The sequence below is a fragment of the Lepisosteus platostomus genome, chromosome 3 (assembly GCF_059453375.1).
Source record: "Lepisosteus platostomus isolate fLepPlt1 chromosome 3, fLepPlt1.hap1, whole genome shotgun sequence".
NCBI lineage: Eukaryota > Metazoa > Chordata > Actinopteri > Semionotiformes > Lepisosteidae > Lepisosteus > Lepisosteus platostomus.
Window position 1 is genome coordinate 64,200,937 of NC_142613.1, and position 20,629 is coordinate 64,221,565.

The following is a 20,629-nucleotide window of genomic DNA, read 5'->3' on the forward strand; positions in this document are numbered from 1 at the left end:
GACATGGGGGAGAGAGGACTGGGAACGGGGCTGGTAGACGAACAGGGGGGGCGTGTCGACGGTGCACTGGTGCTCGGGAGGGCGTGGTCCAGGCGAAAGTCCAAAGGGAGTACAAAGGAAATTCCAGTGTGAAAGCAAAAGTCCAGAACCGGGTAATCCATCCACGACGAACAAGACAAAAGTTAAAAACCGGAGCGGGTGTCACAAATGTTGGAAAGGACGAACCATGGAATGACAGGAGAGTGAAAAGACCCTATGCGTAGCAGTGAGCCGGGGTTTAGCCGGGCTCAGCTGTTCAGGGAATGCCGTATAGAAACCTATGCCCTCAGGTAGCGGACATGGGGCGACTTGGTGCTAGGCGGATTTCAGGACATCTGAACGTCAATGCTGAGCCCAGGTAGACTGAAAGACCCGGAAATATATAGCCCCAGAGAGAGAGAAACACCAGAAGGACAGCAAAGAACCGGAAATGAGAGCAGGACAGAGAAGGAGCGCCCTCTGGCTGCAGAGGGTGTGACAGCGGGATCCGGTGCACGGACGGGGGAATAAAAAAGGGTAACAGGGCCAGGCGCTCCAAGCCCCGGACCCAGATAGTCAGGACGCTGTTGTGAAGCCGAAACTGACGGGCCACTCCTGAACCCGCTGGTAGGCAGGCTTCCGGCGTTCATCTTCCAAAGCTGAGCCGAGAATGGTAGGACCATCTGACTATTATAGGGAGGGGTTGGATGGGAAGCAGGTGCACAAAGCTAACTAAAATTGGAAAGAGCCAGAGGGGCCTTAAGAAGAGGGACTTATAATCGTGACAGTTACACATGTATTAAATTGGTAGGTAAATCGATTAGATTAGATAATTAAGAGCAGTCTAAAAAAGGACATGGCTTTTGAAATAACTACTGTATTTTGTACTTTATGACCTTGTAGAAGTAATAAAGAATTGTATTTGAAAGCTTTCATGAAATAGTTTAGGAATTTATTTGGTCTCATTCTGTGAATGTAGAATTGTATGTTAACTAACAAGCATACAAATTTAGTATGTACTTGGTCAGATGTGCATATTGAAAAGATAATTGTTCTTATAAGTTTGAATTGACAGTAACTGTTATTTTGTTTAAAGTTCTGTTTGTGTGTGTTATACACCCTGACGAAGGTGCAACTGCATCAAATCATTGGCTTTTAATCCTATTTTTATGAATTGACACAAAAACAGTTTTATCCAGTCTTCTTATACAGTATGTGTTGGATATGAGCTCACTATTTTCTCTGTTGTCAATTAATATTACATCATAAATTATATAAAGTACTACTACATGTTCTGACCTATTGAAAAGTGAAAGATCTGAAATCCAAATATTTTTGTAACCACTAAATTGCCAAAAACACAACCTGAACAAAAAATGTGGTTGTTTTCACTGTCTAAAAAAACAGCAAAGTTAAATAAAAAAATAAATGATTTACATGTGTAATATTATAAAATTCTTTTTTCTCCTTTTAGAAGAAAATGAGTGAGTGCCCCTTTAAAAAGGTTTCTCAGACTCCGTAACTTAAATTTCATCCGTCACTCTTTATCCCCCTACATATGTGAAGTAGATTAGAGGTTCCCCTTCCAGAACAAAGAAAGAACCCATTGACTCACAGGCAGTCTTCCAGCAGTGCCTCCTGTTCACCAGACAAAGGGACAGAACTGTACTTTTTAGTAGCAAAATAAACATCTTTGAAAGAATACCAATACAGGAGCAATCATGATATATTTTAAATTTAAAAAAAGAATGTAATTTTTTTTATGGTTTCTGGAAACTGGAACACATCACCAAAGTCTACACTAATTAAAATCTGTAACTCATTGACTCAAGATCAGAGGTGGTAAGTATTTTTTTTTGCTCTTTGAGACTTTCCTCACAAACATTCATTCAGCATTAATGAAATGGTTTTCAATTAAGGAATTGTTTCACTGAAAAAATGAAAGTGAATGCATAAATGATTCTGTTAGAAAATGTGTCATGATCAGCATATTGTATGTTTAATGCTATTAAATATTTCTTGTATGTATAAAAATAATAGTTTTAAATGTAAGTTCTTCCTATATTTAAATCTGCTGTGTGCCTGGGGGAACAGTGCAATTGACTGCTATACCTTTTACTCCTGAGAAAAATAAATCTTTAGAAGAAAAATGTATTTTTTCTTAATCAAACCTGTGAGATGCAATATAATTCAGTGGGTTTTACCTAATGTATTGAAGAATGTAGTCTTAAATTACTAGAAATAACCTCGGTTACTACTGAGAGATATTTGTGAAATAATCACTTGGTGTGCAATGTGAACAATAGTCCCTCATAATGTGGTATCTCAGTAACTAAAAAGTTTGTGATTAAGTCCAAATAATCCCACATTAATTAAATTACATGTTACAAAATCTGGCAAACATAAGGTTTTGAAAACTGGTATAAATACTTATACAGAGACTCTAAACATGATCATTTTCTTTTTCATAAATAGGCTTGATTTTAAAAACTAAATGGGAAATCTTGCTTGTAATCAGTATGTTCAGTGGGATTTTTAATGACCACAGAGAGTCAGGACCTCGGTTTTACGTCTCATCCAAAGGACAGCGCCTGTTTACAGTATAGTGTTCCCCTCACTATACTGGGGCATTAGGACCCACATAGACCGCAGGGTGTGCGCCCCCTGCTGGCCCCACTAACGCCACTTCCAGCAGCAACCTTAGTTTTTCCCAGGAGGTCTCCCATCCAGGTACTGACCAGGCTCACACCTGCTTAGCTTCAGTGGGCTGCCAGTTATGAGTTGAAGGGTGATATGGCTGCTGGAATGGATGAGAACGCATTACAAGTGGAACCCGCAAAAGAAGAAATATCAGTTAAGTATGTGAATGGAAGCTTTTGCAGTTGAGGGGCGATTCAGCACTAGTTGGACACCAACTGATGGAGGGGTAACTATGGAGGATTAAAAAGGGAATACCCACTGCTGTAGCAGCGTGGGCTGCAGGCTCTAGCTCTGAGAAGGAGGATCCGGTGCAGGCTGACACTGTGCACTCTCACTCGTGGGACAGAGTGGCAGTCAGCAAACAGGGGCCCTGTGGGCAGCAAAAAGAAGGACTGGGGCAAAGGGAGAGATAAAACAACAGATATAGACTGGTGCAAAGGGTTGGACACTCAATCAGAAACAGAGTGAAAAGTGATGAAGAGGAGATAACTGGGTAAGTGGAATTAGGAAGAGAGAAGGGAAGGAAAAGGGAAAGACAGATTGTCCACAGCTGTTCAGAGATTCTGGAAGTCTTAATTTTAGAACATTAACTACAGTGTATTTGAATGTAAAAAATATAATAAAATTTGACACAGCACAGTGGTTTAGCAGTTACTGTTGCTGCCTCACTGCTCTTGGCTCCAAAGTTTAATTCCATCCAAGGTGCGTTTGGTATTTAGTTTGCATTCCCTCTCTGTATTTGTGTTTTCACTTGGGTCACTTGACTCTCACCTGCAGCAACTCAGAGCTTATCCGTAAAGTACAGTGTTCAATGTTCAACTAAACTTTGGACAGGGTTGCCAGTATATTGCATGGCACAAGCCATCTAGTTTAATTAGTGTCTCTAAATCTTAGCTTTTATCTGCTTGTGCCACACAATATACTGGCAACCCTGTCCAAAATATAGTTGATCATTGAACACTGTACTTTAGGGATAAGCTCTGAGTTGCTGCCTGCCTTACCGCCTTCTAGAAAGTGTGTGGAAACAATTAAAAAGGCAAGAATAACATTAAGATGTATAGTTAAAATATAGAGATTAAATCAAGGAATGTTTTGTTACTACAATATAATGCATTAATATAGCCTCTTTTAGAATATTGTGTACAATTTTGGTCACTATGACATACTGTAGAAAAGATTTTGCTGATCTGGAATCAGATCGAGATAGAGAAGATAGAGAAGATAGAAAAGAGCAAGCACATACATTCTGGTTCTTGAGGAAGTGTCCTTTACTCAAGGCTGGAGAACCTGAACCTTTTTATTCTTGAAATGATAAGATTATGTAGGGACCAGTCACAAGTACTCAAAATTCTCAAATGCATTAAGTCAACCCAGTGCATTTCTTCAAAATGAGCTCTGAAACATGAACCATTGGGTACAAGTGGAAACTACTTTTATTTAAGTCCATTTAACACTAAGAACAGTAGGCAATACTTTAGCCAAAGAGCTGTGGGAGTGTAGAACAAGTTATCCAGCCATATCAAGCTGATACCCAGGACTGTATGAAATGGAAATGGCTGGATGACATCCTTGAATCAATTAGATAGTATCTCCTGTGTGGGTTTGATGGGCCAAATTCTCATTTGTATTTCCATGCACTCTTTAACTTTAACATTGGAGTTACCAATTATGTCAGAAATGTTGTTCTTCTTTCTTCCTGCTCCAGCAAAAATTGCTAATAATCTAGGTAAGGCATCTTTTTGCTCTCAACAACATCAGACAGGGATTTAAAAAAACCTCCTCTCTCATGTGTTTGAGTCCTGGTAGGTGGGCATTTAAGAAAAATATTATTCACCGCTCCCCTAAAAAAATAAAAAGAATATTAAAGTGGGAGGCACACTATTCGCCTCTGTATTGAGGCAAGTGAGATGTGGCTATTAAGCAAAAAAACAGTATGACATCTGTATGAATTTTTTCAAATCAGTATTACAGTTAAAGAATATTTTAAGGCAGCCATAATGCTTTGTCATTGCTACAGGATTATTTCTCATACTGTAATTCTAAATTAAAAAAATAAAATTAAACCAAGAAGGCTGCCAGAATGTTTTAGCTTTGTCAAAATCAGTTACTCTAAGGAGGATGTTTATTACGTTTACCAGTATTTAGTGAAGAAGAATAAACAGTGCATTATCTGATGGGAAAATACTGCAAGTCTGTGTTCCTCAAGTGAGTAGTGGTACATGAATGCTTTTTGCTTGGGATACAGAGACCTTAGTTATATCATGTGCTTATTCACTACACTCCCTTAAATTATATTGGATAATTTCCATCCGACATTATTTTTGGATTAATATTTACAGTTATTATATTTATTTGGTATTTTTGGTTTTAGAGTAAAGAAGTAAAACAATTTCATTACTGTAATGCGTACACAAACACAAGTCCCAGCAGCAGGGGTGAATGACTGGGGTACATTTTTCAATCAAATGTTTCACTAGGAACAGATAAATCACTGTTATGAGGCTTTTTAAATTAATGAAATATCCATTACCTTCCCAGTCCCCGGCAGTAGACTTCACCATTGTGTTTATGTAAGTCTGAGATTCTTTTGAAGTTCATGCCATATGTGGTTCCCCCAGCCAGGGAAAGGCAGGGTGACATAAGAGGTCAGTGTTTACTGTAGATTGCTCAAATGTTGGAAAGACAGGGGCACAATATAGGGCTCTACTAACAAAGTATTATTACAGCCATTTCCTAGAGCACTCCTCAAACACATGTTTAGTTATTTCTGTCTTGCAACTAATAATGCTGATTATTGTAGTTCAGACCAACTTTACAATCCACAATTGTTCACAAACCCTGTATCTTTATCACTTGCTAATCTGGTTGTCTTTAATGTTTGTGATTTTTTTGTGATCGGGGAATTAACAGAACAGTAATTTATCATCAAGAAGCTAATCCCTCTTTCCCTCCTGTTTCCTCCCCCCAATACGTAAAACCATCCTCGTGAAACAAGACACTTCTCCTTCCCCTTCCTTTTTAACCAATCATACCTAGGTAGGTGGCCTCCTCTCCCTTCCCAGACATTATACAGATGTGTGCAAGAGAACCCGTCACATACGTATCTGGAGGCAAACTCAGTAATGTTTGGTTAGTGTTTACAGCTGCCCTCCAACTTTGCAGTCTCCCCCATTGACCCACGCAATGGTAGGATATGGAAAGATTTGTATGTATGACTTCACAAATGTTTCCATTTTTGTTTACTTTATAAAAGGGCATTTAGAAGAAAGAGAATTAACAATACATTTTAAAATACTAAAATATCCACAAGGCCAAATATGCTCAGACAGTGGACTAGAACTATAAAAGCCTCCTTCAGCCAAATGATGTTGAGTATTATATTACACAGATGTGAGAATCTGTGTAACCTGTTATCTGAGGGGTGATGGAAGGCAAAAGTGCTGTGAAAATAGGAACAAAGCAACAGCTGTCAGGTATTTTGTCCTCTGTCCCATTTACACTGACTGTTCTCTCACTCTGATTACCAGGGGATAGTTCCCACTTGTTAATATAACAAAAGAGCCCTGTTCTTGAAAATATTTCATCTCACTCCAGGAAGACTGTTAGAACGATTACAGATGAGAGAAGGTCATCGTCAGCCCATCTTGATCATTTGGTTGCTAGCAGTGAATTTATCCTAGGGTCTTATCCATCTGTTCCTTAACAAAAGCCAGGGAGCTACAAAATCATGACTGAGTAACGTATTCCAAACTCCTACTGCGCTTCAATTAAAACTGTTCTCAACTTTAAATGCACATATTTTCCTGTTACATGCTCTGGCTTGTGTTTCATTGCTGTTTTTGAAGTCCATCGAGTTGACTCTGTCAGTGCCTTTGAGGACTTTGAATTTGACGTAGGAAATACTCATAGTGTTCTCTGTTCATCACTAAAAAGAATCGGTTCCTTTAACCTGTCAGTGTAGGACGTTCATTTCATTCTGGGAATATATCATGTTCATCTTCTCTGGTCTCCAGAGCAGCAATACAATTTTTGTAAAGTGGTGCCCAAGACTGGGCAGAATCTTCTAAATCAGGTTTTGCAAGTGCATTGTAAATTCTAAACATAACATCCATTGATTTAATTCTCCTTTATTAACTATATATCACAAATATATGTGATGACAATTTTAACTATGATATTGGTATTGTAATTGTGTATAGTACATAGATGAACAGAAGAGGAAAAAAATAATATGTAACATTTCCATGCTCTTAAGATGGAAAGTCTGTGGACATGTGTGCCATAATGTAGATATTGGTAAATTAAGGTTCTCGATCTGTATACTATTTTATCCATTAAACAACAATCTGTACAACAGCATACAGCAAAGTATTCAAAGGCCAAATGAGAACAAGTAAAAATTCCTTAGAGTTGAAGAGAAATTTTCAAAATAATTAAACTCTGAGGAAATTTGTCAATCCCAGATATAATCTATAAAAATATAAAAAAGATGCAATTTAAACTACAGCAGGGTTTTTGCCACATGTACACCTTCATCAGTATGTTAGCTACAGAGCAACAAGGAATTATCTCCACTTGGGGTTTTTTGCCATATGTCAGAAAAAGTTGTACATATACAGTATGCCCGACATTTTCCAATTTAGCACAACAGGGCAGTCTTAGAGAAAAAGAAAATTCAGCAAGAAAAACATCCCTCAGATCTGCCTACACAATAGTCTTATAATGATTGTAAGTCAACGCAAGTGAGTCAATTAAAATAGGCACTGTACATGTGGGTACAAGAATTTGACGAGTATAATGAGTGTCCTCGTGCAAAGTATTGTAAAGACATTTTTCTCCATTAAACAATATTTTCAGGCTGCATCCTATGCTGTCTATATTGGATAAATTGGATAAAAATGGTTCAAAGTACTTTTTTTCAAGGATAGATTATTGCCGTGTCATGTTTGCAGGAATTTTGCAATATGCGCTTAAGTTAAAATATATTCGAATTCTGTAGCCAGAATCCTGAATTTAATCACACACAACTGATAACATTACCCCATCTTACAGTTCTGGCACTCAGATTTGTGTCACGGATGTCGGAAGGGACAAACCATGGAGAGGCAGGAGAGCGGAAAAGACCCATATGCGTAGCGGCGGAAAGGGGGATTAGCCCGGGCTCAGCAATTCAGGAGTCGTATAGAAACCAATGCCCACAGGCAGCGGATGTGGGGCGACCTGGTGCTAGGCGTTTCTCAGGACATCCGAACATCAATGCTGAGCGAAGGTGAATCAGTGACCGGGAAATATATAGCCCCAGAGAGAGAGACACCAGAAGGAGAGCAAAGCACAGGAAACTAGGGACAGGACAGAGTAGGAGCTGCCTCTGGCTGCAGACGGCATGACAATTTTAAGGTGATTTTAAAATCCCCCCCTTAACATGGAATGTCTTATGTAGCATGGCTACTCAGTATCTTGTAGATGTATTTTCTGTCAACCATTTCCTGACTTTGACCTTCACTCAGCTGATCTTATGTGTTCCCACTGTTCGTCTTCTGAGACCTTGGGGTTCTCATCAATGTGAATGGTTCTTTCTGACTTGTCTTGTAGTGTAAGAAAAAGTGCACTACATTTATTTAAAATGAAGGCTCAAACGTCTGTTCAAGAAAATATGGAATTACCAGTACAATACAAAGAAAAAATGTACTCCTTTTTTCGAACTACACCTTTCCACAAATTCATAAATTATTGGGTGGCAATTTCGTCTCCCAACTTTCTAATATACAGCACAGTAGGAAAATCTCACTAGCAAACTTTCCCTTCCATACAAAATCCTTGGCCTTTAATAGATGACTATATCTCTCATATTCTACCTCATATTCTGTCACTGTCTAAATTCTATGGGTGACAGGACCTTTTGTCGCTGTACCCCAAAGCATTGGAACACCACCCCAAATGAACACAGGGACTCAGTCACTCCGCACTTTTAAATGACTGCTTTTAAAAATGCTACTGTATATAGAAATAAAGGCGCTGTATATACATAAACACAGTAAATATACACATCTACTGTTTATATTGTCATGCATACGGCCACCATTGGTTGTGAGAGCCGGCTTACCAGCGCGGTGACGTCACCGCCCTTCCCTGAGAATAGCAGGGACCACAGCCATGGGGCTGACGGGAGGTTTCTCTTTGGCTCAATTGGCTGGGTCCCTGTTGAGTGACGCCGGAGGCCCAGGTTTGAGTCCCCGACGGTGGGGGGCCGACCCGAGGCGGCAGCGTGAACCCCGAAGTGTTACAATATAAATAAATCAGTAAACTAATGTAGTGTTTAAAAAATAACTGAAACTCAAAATATGCAGTGTTATAATATCCACACAAACAAGGCAAAACCTGGCAGCAGAATTAGAAAGGCAAGCCATATAAGGCTCCAATACAACCTTCTAGATACTGTAGATAACCTACTGTACAGATTGCACTGCTATATAATACACCCTCTTCAGGGGTTACAGAAGACTCAACTTGCACAAATGTGACTTTACATAAAAGCCTCTTGTGGGACATAATAATATTTTCTCCCTGTCATAATAACATTTTCAACTCCAGTCTTGCTAGAAATGTAGTAATTTCTGTACATTATCTCACACTTTTTCATTGAAAAATAATTGCCATCATGTCAGGGAAGTGCCTTTATTATTCTTATTTATTGTGTATTTTATATTGTGTTTAATTGCAGAAGACATGTGTAAGGCAATGAAATCATCATTATTTCTTATGTCATTGCTCTCCCCAAATATAAACAGGGGAATCTTCATTCTCTCTCTGCCTCATGGACTGCTACCTGCTGATATATTCTCTTCTCTTCCTCTCCACCCTTTTCTGTGATTAGCACACTCTCCTGTTAATCATTAAAGGACTATGAACTCTGCTGAACCTGCAGTTCTGCTCTCCTGCCCTTCCTCATTCACTGAAACTCCCAGGGCAAGTAAATGAGGATCTCTGCAATACCATGAATAACACTTTTCTACAGTACTGTATACTGTATGTATTCTTGCAATGGCTAAGAAAGGATCTCTTCCGACTCGTATAAAAAAGACTTAAGGAACTGGTAAGCCGGGGAGTGTATTTGCATTTCCAGGCTGAACATTCAAGAACAGACCAAACCTCAAACATGCTGTAGTAGAGGCATATGAAAGCATCTCAGATGATTGCACAAAGGGTTTGGGGAGCTCAATAGGCTGCAGGCTTCATGCAGTTATTGCCACAAAGGGATATGCAATCAGTGACTGACTTCTGCTTCTGAAATGTGCTTAAAGTAATTGTATCCCAATAATCATGGTTACTTGAAATCACTGAATTGAATGCAACGTATACAGTAGTTATAGTCCAGAGCAGCAGAAACATTTAATTTAAAATAATGGAAATTGTTAATTTAGGTTAATCAGAATTCAATATTAAACCACCAATTAAACAACCAATTGTTCAATCAATTATATTTTGTCATAGTTAACTGATCAATAATTTTTACAAACAGGATTTAGACAGATTTTAACTGGTTTTCAGACAGAGGATGCCAGAATAGTATGTACAGTACTGTACAGTACATTTGCAACATCTTGGATATCTTTAGCTACTGTACATGCATCACCATAATTCTACCGCTTTGTGTGATTTTGGGATATTTCTGTAAGTTTTGTCAAGAAAGGGGAAAGGGGAACCAGTAATGGGGGCAGAAGTCGAGGGGGTCTCTGGGTGGGGCAAGTGTGGTTGTTTAGTTGTTCTGTTGTGCTTTGGACTGTTTTGTTTTTAAAAATAGAAATAATTAAAATGTATTCCAAAAAGATATCGACAACATTATTGAAAATAAAGTACCTTTTGTCTGCAATTGTGTTGTACTCCTAGGTTTCTCTCCACCCTACTCATACTCTAATTCTATCAAGAATGTATTTAAGTACAACTTTAAATATAGTACATGTGGGGGGAAAATATTAAACATTTTGGGTTACTGTTGTCTACTAATTCAGTACCATTAATTTCTGTCTTACTGTATATTATGTTCCCAGGCAGAATGCTACTTTGGTGGATGCTGTATATGTTTCTAGTAGTAACACAGGTACCATGCAGTGTCTCACAAAGTGGACAAGGTGATGGAGAAGATGGTTCAAGTGATCCCTTCATCATTCTGAATAGCAGTCTCACTGAAGAGATGGTAAACGACCAACGGAGGGCTCTGGAGTACAAACCAGATCCAGATGGCTGCTCTATCAACTTCAAAACGGCCCACAGAGGCCCCTGTGGAGCCTCAGGGCAACAGGTCAGGGACTGGGAGGATGAACTTACCTACCTGAAAGAGATTCTCCATGGCAACCAAGCCATTGTAGACAGCCTTACCCAGACCATTAGCTCAGAGATTGGGGAGCTGAAGTACCAGGAGGTCATCGAAGAAAGCATCATTAGTATTAAGGAAGATAACCTGAACTGTGACAAGGTTGTGAAGAAAGTCCTGTTAGAGTTGGAAACACAGTTGGAAGGAGACGAGGCAAGATCGTTGGAAGGGGTTCAGAAGTAAGTTGACTGCCTGTGCTGTAGTAGTCCAAGTGATAATTACTGTTGTCTGCCATAGCACAAAGAGCTTTACAAGTTAGAGATCATTCATGCCTGTTGTGCTTTCTTCCATTTAAACTGAATGGCCATTAGGGTGTTGCATTCTAAGCATAATTTTTTTGCTGAAGATAGCATTCCTGACAGTAACTTAGAATATATTAAAATGCATCCATCTCCTGTTTTTCTTTGCAGAGTTAAAGAGGATTACCTGATCATTGAAGAAATGCTACATGCAGCAGAAACAACTGCCAAGAAGTTGGAGAGTACAATTCAACCTCTGTATTCTTCTCTGACAAAGCAATCTTTAAAGGGTCTCTCTGGCCGCAATTAACACTTCTTAATTTTATACAGTATACTGTATGTCCCGGACCAAACAAATAATTCTGTAGAATCCAGGCTTACGAGTTTGTTCTTTATCAACCAGATAACATTTTACAATTCCAAACTGTTGATCAAAACAAATTAAATGCAATTTTGATGGAGTGCCTGGTTTTAGATAAAGTTTTTTGCATGCATATAAATGGACTGTAGCTCCATAAATTCCGAAACATGCGTCTATAAAATGTGTTTGTTTTTTCCATATCAAATTCATAAAGCACACTTTAACTTAATTTAATGGTGGAGCAGTGGTTGGACTTGCTGTCTTGGAGAGCTGTGACTTGGGTTCAATTCTGGAACTGGGGTGCTTTCTGTGTGGTTTCCCTGGTTACTCTGGCTTCCTCCCACAGTCCAAAGACCTACTGGTAGGTCTTCAATTGGCTTCTGGGAAAATTGGCTCTGGTGTGAGTTTATAGACAGGCATGTCATCCAGGGTGTATCCTGCTTTGTGCCTGTTGCTTGCTGGGATATGCTCCAGCTCCCCCGCCACCCTGTACTGAACAAAACCGTTAGAAAATGGATGGATGAATGCACTGTATCTTGTCTTTTCAAGAACAACAGCTCCTCCCTTTTACAAATCTGTATTTGTAAAAGAATCTGTATTTGTTATACATTTTATCAATATCATCGCTATTTTTAAGGACTTCTGGTAAAACGAGCCAATTATTTTTAAAACAATTCTGCAGCTGCATAAGTAGAATTGTGGTGAAGACTGTTAGTTTTGGGAATTTCATTACTACTTTCAATGATAAAATAAAGTCTTACTCCTTACAGCAATTTCTAAGTTAAACCAAACTTTAAATTACAGTAAGAAAACCATTTAAAATTTAAAAGAGAGAAGAAAAATATGTTGTTTTACATAATAGGTAAGAAATGTCATTTGTTTTTCACCATACAATACATCGGCATGCTTTTAATTCCTGGCTAGGGTTAGGGTTAAAACAACCATAGAAATAAGCCCGAAGTTACGCTTCTCGCTGCACTTTAATGGACAAAATGAAGAGAGTTTACCCCTTAGAACAGGTATTCTTCACACTTTTCATCTGGCTCACTTTTGGGATCAAATCAATGAATGGGCCAATATACTGAAAGGTGGCCAAAAGTGTCCGAAAACTAAAACTGCAGATAGGAGTAAATTATCACTCATCCTAAAGATAACTGGGGGCCCCGAATGCAGCACTGACAGTAAAAAACTTCTACGTAGTGTGGGATCGCTAACCCTAACCCTAGCTAGGGTTGAAAAGTGTACATTCCTGCAGGGTATCTCAGAAGCCCTCCAATCATGAGATTTGAATGTTTTCCTCAAACCCAAAAATATCAGTCTCAAACAACCCAAACGCTTTTCAAAACCTCTTGGAAATGTATCTTCTTTAATAATCTGTCTTCTTTAGGCACATTCTCAGTGAGGTGAAAAATGCTGTCAAATGGTACATACATCGGCATGCTTTTAATGCCTGGCTAGGGTTAGGGTTAAAAGAACCATAGAATTTAGCCCGAAGTTACGCTTCTCGCTGCACTTTAAAGGACAAAATGAAAAGAGTTTACCCCTTAGAACAGGTATTCTTCACACTTTTCATCTGGCTCACTTTTGGGATCAAATCAATGAATGGGCAATATACTGAAAGGTGGCCAAAAGTGTCCGAAAACTAAAACTGCAGGTAGGCGTAAATTATCAATCATCCTAAAGATAACTGGGGGCCCTGAATGCAGCACTGACAGTAAAAAACTTCTACGTAGTGTGGAATCGCTAACCCTAACCCTAGCTAGGGTTGAAAAGTGTACATTCCTGCAGGGTGTCTCAGAAGCACTCCAATCATGAGATTTGAATTTCTTCCTCAAACCCAAAAATATAAGTCTCAAACAACCCAAACGCTTTTCAAAACCTCTTGGAAATGTATCTTCTTTAATAATCTGTCTTCTTTAGGCAAATTTTCATTGAGGTGAAAAATGCTGTAAAATGGTACATACATCGGCATGCTTTTAATGCCTGGCTAGGGTTAGGGTTAAAAGAACCATAGAATTTAGCCCGAAGTTACGCTTCTCGCCGCACTTTAAAGGACAAAATGAAAAGAGTTTACCCCTTAGAACAGGTATTCTTCACACTTTTCATCTGGCTCACTTTTGGGAACAAATCAATGAATGGGGCAATATACTGAAAGGTGGCCAAAAGTGTCCGAAAACTAAAACTGCAGATAGGCGTAAATCATCACTCATCCTAAAGATAACTGAGGGCCCTGAATGCAGCACTGACAGTAAAAAATTTCTACGTAGTGTGGGATCGCTAACCCTAACCCTAGCTAGGGTTGAAAAGTGTACATTCCTGCAGGGTGTCTCAGAAGCCCTCCAATCATGAAATTTGAATTATTTCCTCAAACCCAAAAATATCAGTCTCAAACAACCCAAACGCTTTTCAAAACCTCTTGGAAATGTATCTTCTTTAATAATCTGTCTTCTTTAGGCAAATTTTCATTGAGGTGAAAAATGCTGTAAAATGGTACATACATCGGCATGCTTTTAATGCCTGGCTAGAGTTAGGGTTAAAAGAATCATAGAATTTTGCCCGAAGTTACGCTTCTCGCCGCACTTTAAAGGACAAAATGAAAAGAGTTTACCCCTTAGAACAGGTATTCTTCACACTTTTCATCTGGCTCACTTTTGGGATCAAATCAATGAATGGGCAATATACTGAAAGATGGCCAAAAGTGTCCGAAAACTAAAACTGCAGGTAGGCGTAAATTATCAATCATCCTAAAGATAACTGGGGGCCCTGAATGCAGCACTGACAGTAAAAAACTTCTACGTAGTGTGGAATCGCTAACCCTAACCCTAGCTAGGGTTGAAAAGTGTACATTCCTGCAGGGTGTCTCAGAAGCCCTCCAATCATGAGATTTGAATTTCTTCCTCAAACCCAAAAATATAAGTCTCAAACAACCCAAACGCTTTTCAAAACCTCTTGGAAATGTATCTTCTTTAATAATCTGTCTTCTTTAGGCAAATTTTCATTGAGGTGAAAAATGCTGTCAAATGGTACATACATCGGCATGCTTTTAATGCCTGGCTAGGGTTAGGGTTAAAGAACCATAGAATTAAGCCCGAAGTTACGCTTCTCGCTGCACTTTAAAGGACAAAATGAAGAGAGTTTACCCCTTAGAACAGGTATTCTTCACACTTTTCATCTGGCTCACTTTTGGGAACAAATCAATGAATGGGGCAATATACTGAAAGGTGGCCAAAAGTGTCCGAAAACTAAAACTGCAGATAGGAGTAAATTATAACTCATCCTAAAGATAACTGGGGGCCCTGAATGCAGCACTGACAGTAAAAAACTTCTACGTAGTGTGGGATCGCTAACCCTAACCCTAGCTAGGGTTGAAAAGTGTACATTGCTGCAGGGTGTCTCAGAAGCCCTCCAATCATGAGATTAGAATTTTTTCCTCAAACCCCAAAATATCAGTCTCAAACAACCCAAACCCTTTTCAAAACCTCTTGGAAATGTATCTTCTTTAATAATCTGTCTTCTTTAGGCAAATTTTCATTGAGGTGAAAAATGCGGTCAAATGGTACATACATCGGCATGCTTTTAATGCCTGGCTAGGGTTAGGGTTAAAAGAACCAAAGAATTAAGCCTGAAGTTACGCTTCTCGCTGCACTTTAAAGGACAAAATGAAGAGAGTTTACCCCTTAGAACAGGTATTCTTCACACTTTTCATCTGGCTCACTTTTGGGATCAAATCAATGAATGGGGCAATATACTGAAAGGTGGCCAAAAGTGTCCGAAAACTAAAACTGCAGATAGGCGTAAATTATCACTCATCCTAAAGATAACTGGGGGCCCCGAATGCAGCACTGACAGTAAAAAACTTCTACGTAGTGTGGGATCGCTAACCCTAACCCTAGCTAGGGTTGAAAAGTGTACATTCCTGCAGGGTGTCTCAGAAGCCCTCCAATCATGAGATTTGAATTTCTTCCTCAAACCCAAAAATATAAGTCTCAAACAACCCAAACCCTTTTCAAAACCTCTTGGAAATGTATCTTCTTTAATAATCTGTCTTCTTTAGGCAAATTTTCATTGAGGTGAAAAATGCGGTCAAATGGTACATACATCGGCATGCTTTTAATGCCTGGCTAGAGTTAGGGTTAAAAGAACCATAGAATTAAGCCCGAAGTTACGCTTCTCGCTGCACTTTAAAGGACAAAATGAAGAGAGTTTACCGCTTAGAACAGGTATTCTTTACACTTTTCATCTGGCTCACTTTTGGGATCAAATCAATGAATGGGGCAATATACTGAAAGGTGGCCAAAAGTGTCCGAAAACTAAAACTGCAGATAGGAGTAAATTATCACTCATCCTAAAGATAACTGGGGGCCCTGAATGCAGCACTGACAGTAAAAAACTTCTACGTAGTGTGGGATCGCTAACCCTAACCCTAGCTAGGCTTGAAAAGTGTACATTCCTGCAGGGTGTCTCAGAAGCCCTCCAATCATGAGATTTGAATTTCTTCCTCAAACCCAAAAATATAAGTCTCTCAAACAACCCAAACCCTTTTCAAAACCTCTTGGAAATGTATCTTCTTTAATAATCTGTCTTCTTTAGGCAAATTTTCATTGAGGTGAAAAATGCGGTCAAATGGTACATACATCGGCATGCTTTTAATGCCTGGCTAGGGTTAGGGTTAAAAGAACCATAGAATTTAGCCCGAAGTTACGCTTCTCGCCACACTTTAAAGGACAAAATGAAAAGAGTTTACCCCTTAGAACATGTATTCTTTACACTTTTCATCTGGCTCACTTTTGGGAACAAATCAATGAATGGGGCAATATACTGAAAGGTGGCCAAAAGTGTCCGAAAACTAAAACTGCAGATAGGAGTAAATTATCACTCATCCTAAAGATAACTGGGGGCCCTGAATGCAGCACTGACAGTAAAAAACTTCTACGTAGTGTGGGATCGCTAACCCTAACCCTAGCTAGGCTTGAAAAGTGTACATTCCTGCAGGGTGTCTCAGAAGCCCTCCAATCATGAGATTTGAATTTCTTCCTCAAACCCAAAAATATAAGTCTCTCAAACAACCCAAACCCTTTTCAAAACCTCTTGGAAATGTATCTTCTTTAATAATCTGTCTTCTTTAAGCAAATTTTCATTGAGGTGAAAAATGCGGTCAAATGGTACATACATCGGCATGCTTTTAATGCCTGGCTAGGGTTAGGGTTAAAAGAACCATAGAATTAAGCCCGAAGTTCCGCTTCTCGCTGCACTTCAAAGGACAAAATGAAGAGAGTTTACCCCTTAGAACAGGTATTCTTCACACTTTTCATCTGGCTCACTTTTGGGATCAAATCAATGAATGGGGCAATATACTGAAAGGTGGCCAAAAGTGTCCGATAACTAAAACTGCAGATAGGAGTAAATTATCACTCATCCTAAAGATAACTGGGGGCCCCGAATGCAGCACTGACAGTAAAAAACTTCTACGTAGTGTGGGATCGCTAACCCTAACCCTAGCTAGGGTTGAAAAGTGTACATTCCTGCAGGGTGTCTCAGAAGCCCTCCAATCATGAAATTTGAATTTTTTCCTCAAACCCAAAAATATAAGTCTCAAACAACCCAAACGCTTTTCAAAACCTCTTGGAAATGTATCTTCTTTAATAATCTGTCTTCTTTAGGCAAATTTTCATTGAGGTGAAAAATGCTGTCAAATGGTACATACATCGGCATGCTTTTAATGCCTGGCTAGGGTTAGGGTTAAAAGAACCATAGAGTTTAGCCCGAAGTTACGCTTCTCGCCACACTTTAAAGGACAAAATGAAAAGAGTTTACCCCTTAGAACAGGTATTCTTCACACTTTTCATATGGCTCACTTTTGGGATCAAATCAATGAATGGGGCAATATACTGAAAGGTGGCCAAAAGTGTCCGAAAACTACAAGTGCAGATAGGAGTATATTATCACTCATCCTAAAGATAACTTTGGGCCCCGAAAGCAGCACTGACAGTAAAAAACTTCTACGTAGTGTGGGATCGCTAACCCTAACCCTAGCTAGGGTTGAAAAGTGTACATTCCTGCAAGGTGTCTCAGAAGCCCTCCAATCATGAGATTAGAATTTTTTCCTCAAACCCCAAAATATCAGTCTCAAACAACCCAAACGCTTTTCAAAACCTCTTGGAAATGTATCTTCTTTAATAATCTGTCTTCTTTAGGCAAATTTTCATTGAGGTGAAAAATGCTGTCAAATGGTACATACATCGGCATGCTTTTAATGCCTGGCTAGGGTTAGGGTTAAAAGAACCATAGAATTAAGCCCGAAGTTACGCTTCTCGCTGCACTTTAAAGGACAAAATGAAGAGAGTTTACCCCTTAGAACAGGTATTCTTCACACTTTTCATCTGGCTCACTTTTGGGAACAAATCAATGAATGGGGCAATATACTGAAAGGTTGCCAAAAGTTTCCGAAAAATACAAGTGCAGATAGGAGTAAATTATCACTCATCCTAAAGATAACTGGGGGCCCCGAAAGCAGCACTGACAGTAAAAAACTTCTACGTAGTGTGGGATCGCTAACCCTAACCCTAGCTAGGGTTGAAAAGTGTACATTCCTTCAGGGTGTCTCAGAAGCCCTCCAATCATGAAATTTGAATTTTTTCCTCAAACCCAAAAATATCAGTCTCAAACAACCCAAACGCTTTTCAAAACCTCTTGGAAATGTATCTTCTTTAATAATCTGTCTTCTTTAGGCAAATTTTCATTGAGGTGAAAAATGCTGTCAAATGGTACATACATCGGCATGCTTTTAATGCCTGGCTAGGGTTAGGATTAAAAGAACCATAGAATTAAGCCCGAAGTTACGCTTCTCGCTGCACTTTAAAGGACAAAATGAAGAGAGTTTACCCCTTAGAACAGGTATTCTTCACACTTTTCATCTGGCTCACTTTTGGGAACAAATCAATGAATGGGGCAATATACTGAAAGGTGGCCAAAAGTGTCCGAAAACTTAAACTGCAGATAGGCGTAAATTATCACTCATCCTAAAGATAACTGGGGGCCCTGAATGCAGCACTGACAGTAAAAAACTTCTACGTAGTGTGGGATCGCTAACCCTAACCCTAGCTAGGGTTGAAAAGTGTACATTCCTGCAGGGTGTCTCAGAAGCCCTCCAATCATGAAATTTGAATTTTTTCCTCAAACCCCAAAATATCAGTCTCAAACAACCCAAACGCTTTTCAAAACCTCTTGGAAATGTATCTTCTTTAATAATCTGTCTTCTTTAGACAAATTTTCATTGAGGTGAAAAGTGCTGTCAAATGGTAAATACATCGGTATGCTTTTAATGCCTGGCTAGGGTTAGGGTTAAAAGAACCATAGAATTAAGCCCGAAGTTACGCTTCTCGCTGCACTTTAAAGGACAAAATGAAGAGAGTTTACCCCTTAGAACAAGTATTCTTCACACTTTTCATGTGGCTCACTTTTGGGATCAAATCAATGAATGGGGCAATATACTGAAAGGTGGCCAAAAGTGTCCGAAAACTAAAACTGCAGATATGAGTAAATTATCACTCATCCTAAAGATAACTGGGGGCCCCGAATGCAGCACTGACAGTAAAAAACTTCTACGTAGTGTGGGATTGCTAACCCTAACCCTAGCTCGGGTTGAAAAGTGTACATTCCTGTTGGGTATCTCAGAAGCCCTCCAATCATGAGATTTGAATTTCTTCCTAAAACCCAAAAATATAAGTCTCAAACAACACAAACGCTTTTCAAAACCTCTTGGAAATGTATCTTCTTTAATAATCTGTCTTCTTTAGACAAATTTTCATTGAGGTGAAAAGTGCTGTCAAATGGTAAATACATCGGTATGCTTTTAATGCCTGGCTAGGGTTAGGGTTAAAAGAACCATAGAATTAAGCCCGAAGTTACGCTTCTCGCTGCACTTTAAAGGACAAAATGAAGAGAGTTTACCCCTTAGAACAAGTATTCTTCACACTTTTCATGTGGCTCACTTTTGGGATCAAATCAATGAATGGGGCAATATACTGAAAGGTGGCCAAAAGTGTCCGAAAACTAAAACTGCAGATATGAGTAAATTATCACTCATCCTAAAGATAACTGGGGGCCCCGAATGCAGCACTGACAGTAAAAAACTTCTACGTAGTGTGGGATCGCTAACCCTAACCCTAGCTATGGTTGAAAAGTGTACATTCCTGCAGGGTGTCTCAGAAGCCCTCCAATCATGAGATTTGAATTTCTTCCTCAAACCCAAAAATATAAGTCTCAAACAACCCAAACCCTTTTCAAAACCTCTTGGAAATGTATCTTCTTTAATAATCTGTCTTCTTTAGGCAAATTTTCATTGAGGTGAAAAATGCGGTCAAATGGTACATACATCGGCATGCTTTTAATGCCTGGCTAGGGTTAGGGTTAAAAGAACCATAGAATTAAGCCCGAAGTTACGCTTCTCGCTGCACTTTAAAGGACAAAATGAAGAGAGTTTACCGCTTAGAACAGGTATTCTTTACACTTTTCATCTGGCTCACTTTTGGGATCAAATCAATGAATGGGGCAATATACTGAAAGGTGGCCAAAAGTGTCCGAAAACTAAAACTGCAGATAGGCGTAAATTATCACTCATCCTAAAGATAACTGGGGGCCCCGAATGCAGCACTGACAGTAAAAAACTTCTACGTAGTGTGGGATCGCTAACCCTAACCCTAGCTAGGGTTGAAAAGTGTACATTCCTTCAGGGTGTCTCAGAAGCCCTCCAATCATGAAATTTGAATTTTTTCCTCAATCCCAAAAATATCAGTCTCAAACAACCCAAACGCTTTTCAAAACCTCTTGGAAATGTATCTTCTTTAATAATCTGTCTTCTTTAGGCAAATTTTCATTGAGGTGAAAAATGCGGACAAATGGTACATACATCGGCATGCTTTTAATGCCTGGCTAGGGTTA

General features: G+C 39.2%; 1 protein-coding gene across 3 annotated transcripts; it reads left to right on the forward strand.

Moving 5' to 3' along the window:
- The first annotated feature begins 1,586 nt into the window (after positions 1 to 1,586).
- On the forward strand, positions 1,587 to 11,787 carry LOC148675273 (uncharacterized). 3 transcript variants are annotated; one of them, XM_088626420.1, is made up of 3 exons: positions 1,587 to 1,860; positions 10,767 to 11,268; positions 11,500 to 11,787. In XM_088626420.1, the coding sequence occupies exons 2-3, from the start codon at positions 10,772 to 10,774 to the stop codon at positions 11,636 to 11,638; spliced, it is 636 nt and encodes a 211-aa protein (XP_088482546.1). In that variant the 5' UTR covers positions 1,587 to 1,860; positions 10,767 to 10,771; the 3' UTR covers positions 11,639 to 11,787. The 3 variants fall into 3 exon arrangements, with proteins under 3 accessions (XP_088482546.1, XP_088482549.1, XP_088482547.1); XM_088626423.1 differs by lacking the exon at positions 1,587 to 1,860 and adding an exon at positions 5,563 to 5,754; XM_088626421.1 differs by lacking the exon at positions 1,587 to 1,860 and adding an exon at positions 9,604 to 9,811.
- The last annotated feature ends 8,842 nt before the right edge of the window (positions 11,788 to 20,629 follow it).

Coding starts and splice junctions, on each gene's coding strand:
- LOC148675273 (XM_088626420.1), top strand. CDS start 10,772: ATGCTACTTTGGTGGATGCTGTATATGTTTCTAGTAGTAACACAGGTA. Junction 11,269..11,499: donor TCGTTGGAAGGGGTTCAGAA/GTAAGTTGACTG, acceptor TTTTCTTTGCAG/AGTTAAAGAGGATTACCTGA.